We start from the raw sequence: 17,634 nt of genomic DNA, 5'->3' as shown, positions 1-17,634 counted from the left end.
CGGCCTTCAAGTAGGCTTTTGTCATAACATGTTAAGTAGATATTTAAACCGTATTAAGCACTAGATTTTTTAGTGTATAACTTACTTAGAAACAATGAATGGAGCAGTGGTAATATCTTGGTGCGATGAGGAGATTCTGATAAGCAATGACATGTATGATCGTCGCTTCGTTAACCAAACACTCCACACACAACGTTTGATATAAATAGGTCAGTGCCACTTTTAGGTATATTTGGATATGTTAATATTAACGGGTTTACACTTGCAGGCGAAAATAAACTTCGGCCGGGGCTTCGAGAACTTTGACGTTTCGGAAGAAAGTTTTTTTCAAGGTAAGCGAAGTAAAAGTTAACTAGATTCACGTGCAGACTGCATGACGGTTTGCAACTCTTATCAGTTACATTATTCGTGTTTTGCGTGACTACACCAAAGTCATACAGTTTGCTAAATGCTCAGATTTAGTAGCATTTATTTAAATACAACAACAACATTACTGAGACGTCTGTGTTATCGAGGGATGCAACCTGCTTGTTTAAAACCACAAGAAGTCTGTTGTATCTGCGACTTTCAACTGGTGGAGGTTCCTTCTACAGTTGTTCAAAGGCTTGAACGGGTTGTAGTATGTAGATCGGCATGGCTTAGCCTTGGATAGAGCCTATGGTCTGAAAGTAGGTTGTTTGACTTATCAGCGTAAGGAGATCAGGTTGCCAGTAATACAACCCCGGCGGGGCGCATTGATTACTACAGACGAATGTTCAGTTCTCCAGCTTAGAGACGGGGAGAAGTTACTCTTGTTAAATGGGGGTAAACAGTTGGTTTTTTATTGCATCACTGTGTTACCACACTAACACAGCTGTAACACAACCTATCAGATGCGTTGCTTGATACAATTCGCCCCTTTCCAGTTCAGCGCCTCCTAGCGGGTGAATCGCAGACGGAGGAATGTCATGGCCGCGTATGGGGTCATGTAGCAGTTTCGCCTGTTTTCCACAAAAGCTGTCGTCTTTTTCTTTTCATGACATCTGCGTGATTGAGGTGAGGGATTAGAAATAACCATGTATCTATATACTCACGTGTGTTTTGCATGAAACTCATATTTAGTGTTAAAATACAATACTTCGACAACGTAGATGCAGCGGACTCGTTGAAACAACAACAACACTTTCATGTTCAGTAAATGTTTCTTAGATGCAGAATGTAACACTCTGAGATCGAGCAACACAGCTGTGAAACTAACAGAAAGTACATCCCCAAATGTGTCGGATTGTCAGTAAGCGACTTTTACCGCTGTCTACAGTAATTTCGTCTTCCCTGGCGAACCTCACGCTCTTACACATTATCTAACTTAATCTTATATTGACCTTGACAAACATGGACTATGGCAGTAACACTTTCAGGGTCTACCACCATCTTGATAAGGTAATAAATCCTATACACTAGGAAAATGGGATTATTTCACGAACAGACATGATTGCCGTGAAAACTTTAGCTCATAGGCATTTACAGAGGGCAGAGGATTGACAACAATTCTAATGTCTGCGTGAACTGTGGCACATGTCGCTCATGATCAATCCAACATATCTGGAGCTGTTTGCTTCCGTAAATCTCATGAATGTGTTGCTTGATTTCAGAATTACATTAACCAATGTAGTCTTGGTTGGGGAATTTTGAATTTAAATTTTAAGGCTACTTTGTAATGCATAGTGCATAAAATACATAGGTAGTAATTTCTGACTAGTTCATAAATTGCTCTAAGAAAAATATATCCATTTAGCATGTTTTGAATGCATGTGCAATCTAGGTGTTCATTTAGGTTCACAGCTAAATATAGGCCTGTTAAAATGTATAGTTTACTATTGGTATTCAATGTTTTTGAAATATTTTGGACTTAATAAACCTTATTCATGTTCTTGTACATAAAGAATGGTATAAAAGAGACGAAGGGATGCTAGATCTACACTTATACTGACAACTTATTCTTCTGTTTGCTTCCAGAAAGAATCTAAAATGCCTCATCATTGCTGTGTGCCTTTGTGTTCAAGTGACACTAGACTTGAGAGCTGTAAACATTTGTCATTTCACAGTTTCCCTTCGGACAAAGATTTGGTAAAAAAATGGATTGTGAACATAAGGAGAGACATTGGTAAAGATTTTGCCATAAACAGACACACTCGTGTGTGCTCTTTACATTTTACAGAGGATTGTTATCCAAAACACCAAGGCATAAGACGTCGTCTTGTGAAGGATGCCATTCCAACAGTTTTTCATTGGTGTAAAGGCACCTCCACTCAGCATTCTAGGAGAAAGATTAAGAAACAGATTTCCTCAGTAGCATCCGAGAACAAGGAGAACAAAGCAGCTACAGGTCTTCAACAGTTTTCTGTGGAGGAGCATTCTTATTCCCGCCAATACACTGATGGGGCTATGTATACTATATATCCTACAACTTTGAGAAGATATTTGGAGAGCAGCAGTAGTGGGGATGACAGTTTAGAAGATTATGAACCTAGCGTCTCACCTGATAAAGCCTCTGTTTTACAGACCAATTTAAATCTGATGACACTGCGCTATGAAGAAAAGTTTACTTTGCTCAGATTTTGCAATTCTGACAGTGACATAAAGTACTATACAGGATTTCAGTCTTATATATCTTTATCATGTTTTTTTCAGTTTCTTCAGCCAGAATGTAATTTTTTATATTATGTGGGCACAGAGAACACATCATCTGGTACACCGTATGACTTATTAAAGAAACGTGGACCATCTAGATCACTCTCACCAATGGAAGAGCTCTTCATAACACTAGTGCGTCTTTGTAAAGGACTACAAGAAAGGTTAATTGGTGATCTGTATAGCATATCTGAGGGTCATGTATCTAAAATTGTCAACACATGGATTATTTTTTTAGCAGATAGATTTCGATCATTACCAATCTGGCCAAAAGCTGAACAAGTGCGAAAGACCATGCCAGCATGCTTTAGAGAACATTATTCAACAACACGTGCTATTGTGGACTGTACAGAACTATTCATTGAACAACCATCTGCATCTGACTGTCAAAGAGAGACTTTCTCATCTTACAAACACCACAACACTGCGAAGGGACTCATTGCAATTTCTCCGGTAGGTCAACTTACTTTTATTTCGCCATTATATGCTGGGAGATGTTCTGACAAAAAGATTATTCGTCACTGTGGGCTCCTAGACTTACTGGAAGATGGTGATAGCCTCATGGTTGATCGGGGATTTGACATTCGCGAAGATGTTGAAAGAAGGGGGGCTTCTCTTATTATTCCACCATTTCTGCATGGACAACAGCAGTTCACAGATGAACAGTTAAAATTCTCAAGGGGAGTTGCAGCTGTGCGAGTTCATGTAGAACGAGCAGTGAGAAAAGTTAAGGAATTTGAGATCATTCGGAACATTGTTCCTATATCTTTGTGTCCAATGATAGAGAAAGTTTGGCTTGTGTGTGGCCATTTGTCAAACTTTACAGGTACATTATTTAAAGGTTAGTAACTTAGATCAGTTAGCACTTTGTCTAAAGTAAACTGGTTTTAAAGATTAGAATTGCTTCTCGTTTGCTCGAACATCAAAGGGCTTTAACTGCAGCTTCGAGTCAGTAGGTTATCAGGTACTTGGCGAAGGTCGATGGTTTACTCCAATAAACTATGGTTTTCTTCAACCATACACTTCACGAGCCCTCATATGAGTAAAAAATTCTTAAGTACAGCATTATCAATCAACTAAATGTAAGTTGATAATAAGTAAAAAAAAATTATTTCATAATACATTGGCTGGCTTCAAGAAGTGAATTACAACAATTCAGGATTGGCATGGGATGGAATTGTTACATATCATGTGACACTGCGAACAAATTTTGTTTCACTTGGCTTTACTTTTATTTAAGGAAACTCATCATACTCAAAGGAGACATATACATGTATCATCACTTGCTCTATATAATAGATGAAGTTCCTTCAAACTCTCTTACAATTTGATTGAAAATGCTTCATTATTAGTATCATGGGAAAATAACAAATGGAAATGTGATTAACGAATCTTTGGTATGTAGGCATATTTCTCCAGTCATACACATGTGCATGTAAATAGAGTAAATGATGACTGGACATTCTTGAAAAACATTGCTCCACAATATGTAATTCTGACATGACAATTGAAAATGCTTAATATTTCTACAAATGAGTGTATTGGAGGCGATCAACAAAGCTAGGCAACAAATGATGGAAATAAATATCAGATAGCTTTGGGAGCATTTTGTTTTCAAAAAAGTGTTTGTCTTTTTTAATGGAAACAATAACAATATCATCTGGAGGCACAAACACCACCATATCACAAATATTTACACCAGTAATATTAAGCTGACCTTGAATTTGATAAAAATAATCATGAGTCTCAGACAGTTTCACCTCTCCGTCAACATATTTTAAGTAGAAATTATTTTCCTTAATTTGTTGACAAATTTTGACCTTCTTTTGAAACACACTGTAAGGGCACTTAACTTCTACAAGTTTCAATTCACTGTTGGTAAGCACAATTTTATCAGGACTAACACCTAAATATGGTATTTTGGGATTTATTATTAAACCTGCTGAGCAACTTTCACAGGGTTGGACTTCACTATACTTGGCAAATGCAGCTGACTCATAATCTACACCATGGCGGACACTTCTGCACGTGAAAAACTTCTGCTTTCTATTGAAAGTTATTGGATTAGTACATGATTTTAGTCTACAGAAAGTCCCAAAGTTGGATGCCGTTATTCTATGTTGGCGCTGGTCAAACCAAAACTTACTCTTACTCTGTAATCGAGTTTTCTTTTCAATACATCTAGATGTTTCAATATTTACTTCCACAATGGAACTGTAGTGTTGTTTCTCTGATGCAGTCAATTTAGTTGTGTAATCATCCACACTAAAGTTATATTCTGTTCCATTCATTAATTCAAAAAGTTCAGAATGAAGGCTTCCATCCATTTGCTGTTTAGGCAACACTGGAATACATTGATTGGTCCTGATGGTGTCTATGACTGGTAACTTAATACAATTGGAATCATATAAGTTAACAAGTTTCTGAATTTTTACCTGTGTCACAGTGCTTGCAAACTCAGGTACAGGATTATGTTGCTTCACACTACAACCAAGGTCCCCTTTTACTGGTCTCTCTGGGTCATGCTTAACAAAGTTTATGCCAGAAAAAAGCAGTGGTTCGTCTGTCACAGGTTTTCGGACATGCCACATTTGAAGTTTTTGTGTGCATGTCTTAGCATCTGGGATTTTGTTTATCCCTAGTCTGTACAGATCTATCAAACAATACAAAGTTGCCACAAGATGCTTACACTGGCCATCGATTCCAGCAGGGCACGAACAGGTTGACCACTTAAGCCTTCGACTGCCCTTGAAACAGATAAACACATTATAGGACAGCTGTCTCATGGATGCCTGACACTGACTACGGAAATATACATAATTTCCATTTTTATTGCTGCTCAGTCCAGTAACACGACCTTCTCGAAACAGGTTCCAGCCTTCAACACGATGTCTTTTGGTTTCTACTTGAATGACAGACTCATCGATGTCCTCCAACAAAAATTCTTCTCCCCATCCCTCTTTCGGTGCTACTCTCCCTTGAAACCCAAGAAAACCTGAAACGCAGTTTTGACAAATTACCACATGACTGGGTTAACTTTTTCTGTCCTGACGTGTTACTTTACAAATATGATTGTAACAGCTGACTGAAAATAGCCTAACATATTAACACTGTCAGATCAATTAAGTCATTACAATAAACAGTCAATATAATATTAATGTGCCCAAAAGTAAGTAGAAGTAAAATGACCCCGTTTTCTATACGTTTACGCGACAGTGATGGATTTTGTGCCATAACATCTGTACATGGTGGGCAGTACCATCTTCCAACATCATTAACTTCACCCTCTTCCAGATCAACACAGGCAGGATGGAACCATTCGTCACAAAAATCACACTGGATCATTGTTCTATCAGGATCATCTAATTGTTTACATAAACAATAAAGGCGAGTGTCCTCCTTTCTGGTTTTTGCATCACTGATATCTTCAGCCACAGTTTGTTTCTTTCTCTTGCAATTCATGGCTCTAGGCGAACTGTTTAAACAAAATTAGAATATCATTGAAAAATGAATATAATCATACATGTATTCATTCACATTTAAATGAATAAGTCTACCTATCCATAAACTAAATTACAGCTGATAGGCCTATTATGTTTTAAAAGCTTACAACATGTGCATACATAAACAAGTCTCTACGGGATTAAAGTAGGGCGTATTACACTACAAAGCAGTTCTCGGGAGAGACTTTCCATCTTACAAACGCCAAAGTACTGCGAAGGTTAGAACATTGTAAATTGTGTTGTTGTTGTTGAGGCTAAGCTAGCTGGTTGTATTTTGTGTAAACAGTACTATTTTAAGTCCTATACCCTTCTCACAACCATTCAGTGAATCATTATAAACAGTTTGTCCTGTTAATTCACTTTACCTTGATTTTCTGGCGGCTTTGGAATGAAACTGGCGCCTGATAACAGAAAAAACTTAGAGACGGCCCGATGACCCCATACGCGGCCATGACAGTCGTCCGTGTACGACCATCCGCTAGGAGGCGCTGAACTGGAAAGTCGCGAATTGCAAGTACATGTGTTCTGGATAAGAAAGTACCATGTGTACCCAAAAACGTTTCTTAAAGAAGTGCATTTTAGAGTCAAATAAACATAATAAAATATCTTTTGGTAGTAAAACTTATATTTTTGTGGTATGATATCATCTTACCCTCCTATAGATATATGTATTTATCCAAACAAGCTTAAAACACTTTTCTGAAATCAATAGAACTCTCTGAATCAGGTAAAATGTGTTATTTAAATTGGGATGAAATTTTAGGTCAAAATATTGTAGTTCAACATTTAATACGTTAATGGTAATATTACCAATTAGCATCTGTTAAGTTTTGCCTGACTTTTAATTAGTTTTTTCTAATCTTGTGGCATATTTTCATGTTTTGCATATTTATATATGTGTTTGTCATAGTTGAAATTGTACTCACCCTGTGACTGTCTGTTTACACTTTGATACAGTTTATGAGGCACATCTTTATGTATGTCAGCTATGTATGCATTATGATATAACAGTCATGACATATCACCCAAACACCAAACACCTACATGTACATGTATGTTTAAAAACTGCATGACAGTGGTGTTAACTGGTACAGTGGTAGCCCAATGATACAGTACAATCTATCTGGTTTTCTTAAGTTGACTCCTGCCATTAAAGTACATGTATAAGTGAAAAATTTCTGAATACAACATTAAATTCCAAGATTTCTGTGATAATTTTTGTTGACACAGAACTTGTAAGCTGTAGAAATTACTTTTTTTTCTGCAAAAAAAGTTTTAGAAGCCTCTAGGCTTCATTTAAAACCTATGCAAATTAGCCTTATATAAAAACATGTTTTAGTTACATGTAAACGTATCTGACATGCATTGCTTATATGTTTAACTCTTTTTTAAGTTAGTCTTTTTTGAATTTTACATAGTTACCTTGGTTTGTCAGTTTTCTGTCTTCATGTCATTGGACTTGAATTGGCTTGGCAGTCGGTATATACATATATATATATATATATATATATATATATATATATATATATATATATATATATATATATATACCCCTATTCTTCAGCCGTTTCAACCACCACTGTGACAAATATTTTGAAACATTCTGACAGAACTATGGAGTGTAGAGAAATAATGTGCACAGTGTTATGCAGCTTGCATCTTTAGTGACACAAACAAATCACTTTTAGTGTAGTTTTCATAATAATTGTATGCATCAGTTCCACTGAAAAAAGTGCTTTAATTAGTGATTGAAAAAATTGAAGATTTACAGTTAGCAGGGTTGTGAGACGCCTGACATGATGCAGTGGTTTCCCACATCACCCATAATTCTGCGGTCTATGCCATGTAACTTGGTGGTTTTTCCCGGACACTCTTGTATCCTCCACACATAAAACTGATACCATTCTGTAAGTGAAAAATTCTTGAGTATGGTGTTGAACATCAGTCAGCCTGACAATCAATCAGCAGTTGGATAAATATTTGCAAATAAATTCTTCGTGTAACATTTTGTAATGTCCAGCAGTTTTTGTGAAAATATAATTTGTAGTCAAGGACATTATTAAGCCAGACCCTCCACTATGTCCCACCTCCCACATCTGCACGGGATATGAATGCATGATACAGCGTCGGATGTAAATAAATGTGAATTTCTATGTGAATATACGTAAATATTTCCCCCAGGCCTTGCCCATTTTCCTCCCACCATAATGCTGGCCGCCCTCATATAAGTGAAATATTCTTGAGTACAGCGTAAAACATCAATCAAATAAATAAATATGTAAATATCATTTTCTTTAGGTGTGGGGAGGAGAAAACCTTGATGTGATTGTGGGTCTACAGCCATCCATGTCCAGCAGGAGCTGAGGTGGCCTGTTCACATCCATCCACTCAGCTGCCTGTAGGTTCATTCTGCCTCCAGCCATGAGCCTGCCCCACATCCCACTTCCACCCTGCCGCAGAGACAGCCTGCCACCCACCGCCTCACCCCCCATCCCACCCGTGCCTAGTAAGCTCACCCTTAAACCTCAGAAACCTGCCAATCTTCCACGCTACATTCCGTCCTATATCAAAGTGCCTCCAAGCCCAAGCATATCCAAGATGGAAGAATACAGCGTTCAGGACAGTTCCAAATTCGAGTTCTGTTCTCCCAGCTTGTGGCAAGACTCTTTCAAGACATTGTATCAGTTTTACGAGTCCGGCCAGCTGTGTGATGTTGAGGTAAAGGCAGGTGAGAGGTCATTCCGCTGTCACCGGGTCGTCTTGGCTTGTGTCAGCCAGTACTTCAGGGCTATGTTCAATTCCCCCATGACAGAGAGTAAGCAAAATGTAGTGACCATTCAGGACAACAATGTGGATGCAAGCTCTTTAGAACTCCTCATTAGGTATGCATATCTGGCGAAACTGAAAATCACAGTGGAGAATGTTCAACCGCTTCTTTACGCAGCTTCAATACTGCAGGTGGAACCTGTGGCTGAGGCGTGCTGTAAGTTTATGAAAAGGCATCTCCATCCCTCAAACTGCATTGCTGTGAAGAACTTCGCTGAGCAACATGGTCGCTCTGTGCTGATGAAACTTGTGGACGAATTTATATGTGAAAATTTCGTGCACGTGGTGGACAGCGATGAGTTCGTGAACTTGTCTCCAGGAACTCTGGAGTTATTGCTTCGTCAAACAGAGCTCAATGTTGACAACGAGGCTCAGGTTTACGAGGCTGTGATAAAATGGGTGAGGCACGACATCACCTTCAGAAAGGCGTTTCTGCCCCAGCTGATGGCCAAGGTCAAACTGCCCCTCCTGTCACCCACATACCTCATGGAACATGTGGAGAGTGAGGACTTGATCAGGAAGAACCTTGAGTGCCGAGATTTCCTGGACGAGGCCAAGTATTATCAAATGTCATTGGTCAGCCTAGTCCCTGATGTCAAAGTTACTGAACGTGCACGGCCCAGGAAGAGTTATGCAGGTTCGTATACATATAATATTTTGAAGAGAATGATATATGTACAAGTATAATGATAATAATGATAATAATCTACATGTAGATGTTCTCACCCATATCCTTTGCCCTCTTTCATCATTGTCTTTAGAAAACCCTGACTACCAGGAGACTACATTGACATTAGGTCAAAGCAATCATTTTTTTTCTGGTCTTAAAGCCTATACAGGTTTCAGAGAAGCTTTAAAGACATTCACATATGCTGGACTCTAATGAACACAAAATTTTGAAACATAGCCAGCATTCTGGGGAAAATGTTCTGCATGGGTTGAAAGCATACATATCATATACAGTGACTGTAAACATTTATGTCCAAATATCTGGTGGATATGCTACGCCTGCACGTATGCTCACTCTCTCTCTGAGACATAAAGACGTTTGTAATGTAATATTTATTTATTTGATTAGTGTTTTACGCCGTTGTCAAGAATATTTCACTTATACGACGTGGGCCAGCATTATGATGGGAGGAAACTGGGCAGAGCCTGTGGGAAACCCACGACCATCCACAGGTTGCTAACAGACCTTCCAATGTTGTAATATAATAACTGCCAGTATTTATAGATGCTCCGTAACAGAATGTACATGTATGTTATATAATAGAGTCTAAAGTACTCTTCATTAATTTTTGACACATAGAACAAAAGCTCATTTTAAAAAGCTCATTATGTCCATTTCTGCTCTGCTGTAATGGGAACAATTGGCAAACATTTGGGGACAGATGACATACATACAATCTTGTTGAGACTTTATGTTGGTCCCATGTGATTATCTACCCTCAGGTGTGCTGTTTTGTGTGGGGGGCAGAGGTGTGTCAGGAGATCCTTTCAGGAGTACAGAGTGCTATGATGTCAGAAAAGACTGCTGGTTTAAAGTCTCAGACATGATTGCACGAAGAAGACATGTCGGTGTATGTTCAGCAGGAGGTGCAGTATAAAGTGATGCGATTTATTCTCTTGTAGACTTCAAAAATTATTATAGAATTAGTTCTCGCAGGTATACATATTATATTATTGACCCTCTTCAAAAAGCTTCAAAACATGTATGTGGCCTTGTATTATTGCAGTCTATTTATCTGCTCTCCTGAAAGTTACTGGTTAGTGACCAATGAGGCAACAAAGAAAGATATGCCAAAAACAGTGAGAAAAAAAAAGTTTCATTTTTTATGCATATTTTATATTTCTTAATAACCTGTCTGTTCTGTCAAAGATGTTCAGAAATGATGAAGATACTGGGAATGGTGGACCATCTTAGCTCCCTCAATTCGGGCTTTCTCCGTGACAAAGTTTATTTCGACAGCTATCGCCATTAAGATCACTGCAGCAGGCTACTTAATTTCTGGACTAACCACTAAGGCCTTACGAAATTCATGGTTTAAAACCAGTTTTACACCCCAAAAAGAATGCTGAAAACCTTTTTTTGGTAATTTCATATGTTAAGCCACCTCATATACTCTGTATTAAGGAATAAAAACCAAACATTCCCCCTGTATCCTTGAAGGCAGGAGGTTAGTCATGTTGCTTGACACATAAAAGCTGCCATATAAGTTAAATTTTCCTGTGTATAGCAAAACACCAATTACATGTGAAGTAAGGAAAGGTATATATTCAAATTTTATCGCTGAAGCAAATACACATCAATCACAGGTACGGGTGTATGATTTTATAATAACATCTCAGGGAGGGACTCTGCCAATCACCTAAGTCTATTATCTCATCATCATGTTGATCAGTGTCTTATGTTGATGTTGTAGGCTGCGTGTACGCTGTAGGAGGGCATGATGGGAAGGATCACCTGTGTAGTGCGGAGATATTTGACCCAGAGATCAACAGATGGACGGAGCTCACCTCCATGGCAACCGCCAGGTACATGTACATACATTGTCACCTGCATCCACATACATGCACATACATTGTCACGTGCATTCTGATACATGTACATACATTGCCACATGAATCCACATACAATGTACATATACATACATTGGTCATGTGCATCCACCTACATGTACATACATTGCCACATGAATCCACATACAATGTACATGTACATACATTGGTCATGTGCATCCACCTACATGTACATAGATTGTCACGTGCATTCACATACATGTCCATAGATTGTCACATGCATTCACATACATGTACATACATTGTCATGTGCATTCACATACATGTACATACATTGTCAAGTGCATTCACATACATGTACATACATTGTCACATGCATTCACATACATGTACATACATTGTCACATGCATTCACATACATGTACATACATTGTCATGTGCATTCACATACATGTACATACATTGTCACATGCATTCACATACATGTACATACATTGTCACATGCATTCACATACATGTACATACATTGTCACATGCATTCACATACATGTACATACATTGTCATGTGCATTCACATACATGTACATAGATTGTCATGTGCATTCACATACATTTACATACATTGTCAAGTGCATTCACATACATTTACATACATTGTCACTTGCATTCATATACATGTACATACATTGTCACGTGCATCCACATACATGTACACATCTCATGTTACACTGAGAACTAATTTCAGATTTTTTTCAGAATGTAAGAAATGGGAAATTAGTTTCATGTGAAAGCATCAAAAGTGCATTAATTGAGGTAGCCTTGTGTATTTTATACTCATAAATGTTTGTTTTTTATTTCTTAACACACAATTTAGGATGTGTCCTTACATATAAAAGCATAAACAAGCTTCTCGGCTTTCTTCTTGGAGGATAAATATGAAAAAAAAGGATAATTTCACCGATGATGTCATTTCTGAAAATGACGAGTAGGCTGCTTTGGAATAAATAGAGTTCGCTGAAATTGTAGTGTGTATAAGTGCCTGAAGTGCGAAGTAGCAGAATTCCGGCACTACTCCAAGAAAATCAAATAAAACATTGTATAGCTCTACGCTGTGGTGTTAGCGAGGAGTAGAGGTATGTAGAGTATGCACCCAAAACACCCAAGATAAGTCACCTCTAATTTATAAATGTAATGATTTTTGCTTCTCTTGTCAATGCCTAACAAGTTACAGTATATGCACATGATGCTTGGTCATGATGTACCACTCCAAAGCCCGTGTTTTCTCTGTAAATCAAAGTTGTAATCTTAATGCTAGGTGTTTTTCTTCACTCACAAAACAATTTCCCCTCAATCCATAAGATCAGGGAAAAAATTTGTGAATGTGGCATGAAACCACAAGCAAATAAGAAACTTGACTTTATAGCACTGGACGCTGAATTTGGTTGTTTGGTGTTAGCTATGTATACATGTAGATATATATGTGCTCTGGCTGGAGAGGCCTGGTCCTTCATTGAAGGCCTCTGCTGTCAAATTTTAAATATGAGTGACTTGCTGATTGGGCAACATTTACATTTCACTGACTGCCTGTTGAATGGTGGCAGTTTTGTCTGACTATCTGACATGGCTGGTTGGCTGATGCTAGCAACTACTGCATTATTATATACATGCTAAGGAGATTGGTCCACATTCCAAAAGTTTGAAAGCTTAAGTTTTTCATAACCATTATCATAAATGATGTTACCAAGGTTAACACTCCATGGTTAATGGAATATTGATATTCAAGGATAGTTACAAAAAAATAATAGTTTTATTTTAAGTGCCACTGGTTGTACATGTAACTCACACAGACTTCATAAAATCACCTGAGACCAGAGGCCGATTCCATAAGTTTGACTTAAGATAAAACATACATGCTGATAGTAGTGGTTGTTTCACTTAAGTCAAAATGTGAAATACTACTTTAGGGCTTGTGTGTTAGGCCCTTTGAAAGAAAATTTTGACCACCATTTCAATGTTATCATAAGACAGCTGCGTCAAAATTTCTAGTTTCATTACCAAAAACTAAGCATAAGGTTTTAAATTCTGTTTTAAATCGCCCCCAGACCTTATATCTGTTTCCTGTTGTCAGGCGTGGCATCGCCCTGGCCTGTCTGGGTGGGCCTATCTACGCTGTGGGAGGCCTGGATGACAATACCTGTTACAGTGTGGTGGAGAGGTATGACCCCCGGTCTGACACATGGACCTTTGTGTCTAACATGAACATCCCACGAGGGGGCGTCGGGGTGGCAGCTCTAAAGGTATGTCCTGGAGTTTAAAATGCAAGAAGCCTATCAGAGTGGTTGTTTGTCATGTCCTGTTACTGGTGTAAAATTTGGAAACAAATGCTCTTTGTTAAAAATTTTGTATCGTTTTGAGTTGCACATTGAGTGTAAACATTGTGAGAAAACTTATTGTGGGATTTTTTATCATAGTAAATTATCACAAAGTGAATCCACCAGACAGTTATCTAGAAAATTAATTAACTAGATTAACTACAAACGTAAACAAAAAATACAATTGTAGTGTATTTTTTCTGTCCATTGTCCATTATACATATGCATTGGTAAGGCATTTATTTTGATTTTATACCTGGGTCTACTTTAATGAACCCTGTCAGGACCCTAGGTCTAACACTGTCCATGTATATTTTAGGGTCACCTGTACGCAGTGGGCGGAAATGACGGGACAACCTCGCTGGACTCATGCGAGTCTTACGACCCTTTTCTCAACAAGTGGTCTGTCATCAGCAGTATGGCTAATCGCAGGGCAGGAGCAGGGGCCGCAGTGCTTAACGGCTGCCTTTATGTTGTGGGTGTGTATTATTTTCCTGCTGTTACTCCTCTTCCAGGTTGTATGATTTCATGGTGTGTGTTCATAATTGTACTTGTTTACACGGCTTAATTTCATTCCCGTCATGAATGATGACAAATGATACTGTCCAAAGCAAAAGTCTTGACGTGCTGTGTTCTGGAGGAACCTGTCTCAGTGTATCAGGTCTGAAGCCACTTTCACACAACTTTGTAAATCAGTAATTCATAATTTTGTTAAGAAATGAGCTTGCCGTATGGCACTATGACCTATAGCCAACATCATTTATGAAAAATTTATGAGGCCTATAGTTTATAGAGTTTTGTGAAAGTGGCTCCAGACTCTCAGTTCAGACCACCAGTCCAAGACGTCACAAGTTCAAATCAATTATTGAGTGTATAATACTTTAATAGGTGCTGCGTATTTTTTTTCAGAATCTGCAGAGTTCACTCCACTGATAAACCAATCTGCTGTAATATAAGTTAAATATGATGTAGATTTTTGAAATAGTGGCCTTCATGGCCGAGCAGGTTAGCACGCCGGCGTGTTTCAATGGGAGCCTCTCACCAATGCAGTTGCTGTGAGTTATACGCTGGCTGCCACTGTAACAGTGATATATTCTTGAGTACGGCGAAAAACACAAATCAAATAAATAAATTCATGTACAATGTGAAGTAAATGTTTTTCAGTACATGTACCAGGTGAAGAGCATTCTGTTTTGGACAATCTGATCGCTGTCATATTCATGTACTCAGGGGCGGGCATTTTTGAGTGTGGTGTTCAAACGTCAGCAAATAATAAATTTCATCTATGTGCATCAGATCTGTGTGTGTGTGTGACCTCATCTGCCAGGTACTACTATATTAATCATCTATGTAGCTCAACACAGGCATTGTAGATTAATTTCATGAATTGCAGTGTGTTTTTATGCACACGGATATTGAGGAAATAGCAATAATGTGGGCAAAGTGTACATCAATGTCTGATGAATGGCAAATGTTCAAAAACAGGTACCTGCATCAAAAGTCTTCCAAATTTCAATTGAATTCATTTGTTTGTCTCCAGGTGGCTTCTTTGACAACTCTCCTCTAGACACAGTGGAGAGGTACGACCCAAAAACCAACAGCTGGACATTTGTGGCCAGGATGTCCTGTAGTCGAGGTGGTGTCGGAGTTGCCTCCCTTGGAGGTTTGCTATATGCTGTAGGGGGTCACAATGGCAAGAATTATCTCAACTCAGTGGAGGCTTATGACCCGCTGGCAGATCGGTATGTTTATTAATATACATGTAGTGTGATCCTGAAGAAAAAGTGGCCAAGGTTTACTGAGTTACTTTAGTGTGCATTTTCTGTTGCTTTTAACCAAGTGAAGGTGCGTACATTTTGTGTGAAATTCCTGAACTATTCCACAAATGAAAGATCAACTTTCAGAGATATTTATGCATGGTTTTAATTTGATTTTGGAGTCAAAACTTCATTAGTTGGATTGGATAGTTTCAGTGCTTCACAAAAAGTGTAATTTCATCAGTCTACACACAATAATGCTTTCAGAATATGCTTGAATAAACACCTTGCAAACATGCGAAAAGGTTGAAGAATTACAGTAATCATTTTTAGCTTGCTTGTAGCTTATGTCATAACCTGAGCGTCAGCACCAATAACAGGGAAAGCAGTGTTGGACAAAATCTTAGGGGTGGTATCTTCAAAAGTACTGCAGGTATTGAGCTCAGGGTTTGCAGACATGTAGAGCACATGCGATGTGATTCTTTGTGTCCATATTAAATGCTGCAGATTACTGAATTCCTGACTTAGTGTATTGTGTATTAGAAAGAAAATGTTAGGGGTGACACAAGGGGGTTTGTTCCATCGCTGATGTTCTGTGGGCATATTAATTACCATTAATTACCAAATTCACAACTTCAACTAAGGTTGAATTTCATGTGTCTCCTACAGGCGAGCTCTTAAATCTAAGGTGAGACTAGGGATCACCACTGGTTCCAGTTCTCAGAGACTGAGTGATCTCGAAGAAGCTCTGGGTCGATATTGATCAATTCTCTCAAGACTCAAGTCTACAAATCAAACACAGCTACAAATATTTTGTGCTAGAAAATTTGTACACCGATTCTTTACTGCAAAACAATGTACCAACCCCTTGCAGGTTATGACTTAACTCTTAAGTTGCTTGATAAATGCCATCCCTGGCTTCCCTTTTAAGACATACACAAAATGAGTACTGTAATTCTTCAACCTTTTCGCATGTTTGCAAGGTGTTTTATTTAAGCATCTCCTGAGGGCATGATTCTGTGTAGACTGATAAAATTATAATTTTCATGAAGACCTGAAATTGGCCAACCCAACCATTGTAGTTTAAGAAATGTGCATAAATTGCGCTTAAAGTTGCTCTTTCATATGCAGAAATTTTGAGGAATTAGGGTTTTGTGTAACTGTAATATCCAAATAAATATTTAGCGTCATTGTCTAATTTTTGTTGTGTATGGCTAGTACCTTTGTCATCCTGTTATGGTGACGAAGCACTATAAGTATGGTAGCATTGAGAACAGTCTACTACTAACAGATTATTACACTGTCATAATTGGATCTGGGAAGCAAGCCATGGTCCAGTGGTTGAATAGGACCAGGTTCAAACCCCACCATGGCCAGAGAATTTGTGTGTTCTCTCGCTCTCATTTTTTGTGTGGCCTTGGCGATAATAAGCTACACTTGAGTGTTCATTTACACAATCTGATGTTCATTGAAGACCACTTGTCTTCTGCCACTATGGTATGGTGTAACTTACCAACATCTTTTACCTTATAGTGCATAAAGCGAAAATTCCTAAGTGTGGCGTAAAACGGCACAACAGTATTTAAATAACATGCTGCATCACTTTGTGTATACGTGCTTTATATTTCAGCTGGACAACCGTGATGTCCATTCCAGAGTGGCGAGCAGGGGCGGGGGTGGTGTATTGTGACTCACCTGTCAAGGTCGTCCATCAGGCAGCCAGGCGAGGGGCAGTGAGCTGTGTATGACATCACCTGTACTCTCATTTATAGGACTTTTAATAACTGGCTCGGTGGGTGGAGGAGGGGGAGGCTGGAAATTAAGCTTTGTAGATCTGTATATGTGACCTCACCTGTCAGTTCTGAAGTGCTGTCAGTAATGAAGGGAAGGCTGCAGGGCTGATGTATCTCTCACATATAGATACATATGACCACACCTGGCCAGTTATAAATTTTGGTCTTGAGACAGAAGGATGGTAGTAACCTG

General features: G+C 38.5%; 2 protein-coding genes across 2 annotated transcripts; one reads left to right on the top strand and one right to left on the bottom strand.

Moving 5' to 3' along the window:
- The first annotated feature begins 320 nt into the window (after nt 1-320).
- LOC135473307 (kelch-like protein 8) lies at nt 321-17,396 on the top strand. Its single transcript, XM_064753154.1, has 8 exons — nt 321-332; nt 8,472-9,636; nt 10,452-10,595; nt 11,423-11,534; nt 13,648-13,816; nt 14,211-14,370; nt 15,432-15,633; nt 17,279-17,396. The coding sequence occupies exons 2-8, from the start codon at nt 8,595-8,597 to the stop codon at nt 17,394-17,396; spliced, it is 1,947 nt and encodes a 648-aa protein (XP_064609224.1). The 5' UTR covers nt 321-332; nt 8,472-8,594.
- On the bottom strand, nt 2,827-6,287 carry LOC135472816 (uncharacterized). Its single transcript, XM_064752499.1, has 2 exons — nt 5,874-6,287; nt 2,827-5,665 (listed from the first exon to the last, which is right to left on the bottom strand). The coding sequence occupies exons 1-2, from the start codon at nt 6,130-6,132 to the stop codon at nt 4,197-4,199; spliced, it is 1,728 nt and encodes a 575-aa protein (XP_064608569.1). The 5' UTR covers nt 6,133-6,287; the 3' UTR covers nt 2,827-4,196.
- Nucleotides 17,397-17,634: the final 238 nt, after the last annotated feature.

The sequence above is a fragment of the Liolophura sinensis genome, chromosome 8 (genome assembly GCF_032854445.1).
Source record: "Liolophura sinensis isolate JHLJ2023 chromosome 8, CUHK_Ljap_v2, whole genome shotgun sequence".
In the NCBI taxonomy this organism is placed as follows: domain Eukaryota; kingdom Metazoa; phylum Mollusca; class Polyplacophora; order Chitonida; family Chitonidae; genus Liolophura; species Liolophura sinensis.
Note: the sequence above shows the minus strand (reverse complement) of the source record. Positions and strands in the feature narration are given on the sequence as shown.

Bases quoted from the DNA above. Each gene is read 5' to 3' on its own strand.
- LOC135472816 (XM_064752499.1), bottom strand. From the start codon at position 6,132: ATGAATTGCAAGAGAAAGAAACAAACTGTGGCTGAAGATATCAGTGAT. The intron at 5,666-5,873 runs GTATAGAAAACG...ACTGCGTTTCAG, and splicing joins TCCATCACTGTCGCGTAAAC to GTTTTCTTGGGTTTCAAGGG.
- LOC135473307 (XM_064753154.1), top strand. From the start codon at position 8,595: ATGAGCCTGCCCCACATCCCACTTCCACCCTGCCGCAGAGACAGCCTG. The intron at 9,637-10,451 runs GTTCGTATACAT...ATCTACCCTCAG, and splicing joins GCCCAGGAAGAGTTATGCAG to GTGTGCTGTTTTGTGTGGGG. The intron at 13,817-14,210 runs GTATGTCCTGGA...TGTATATTTTAG, and splicing joins TCGGGGTGGCAGCTCTAAAG to GGTCACCTGTACGCAGTGGG.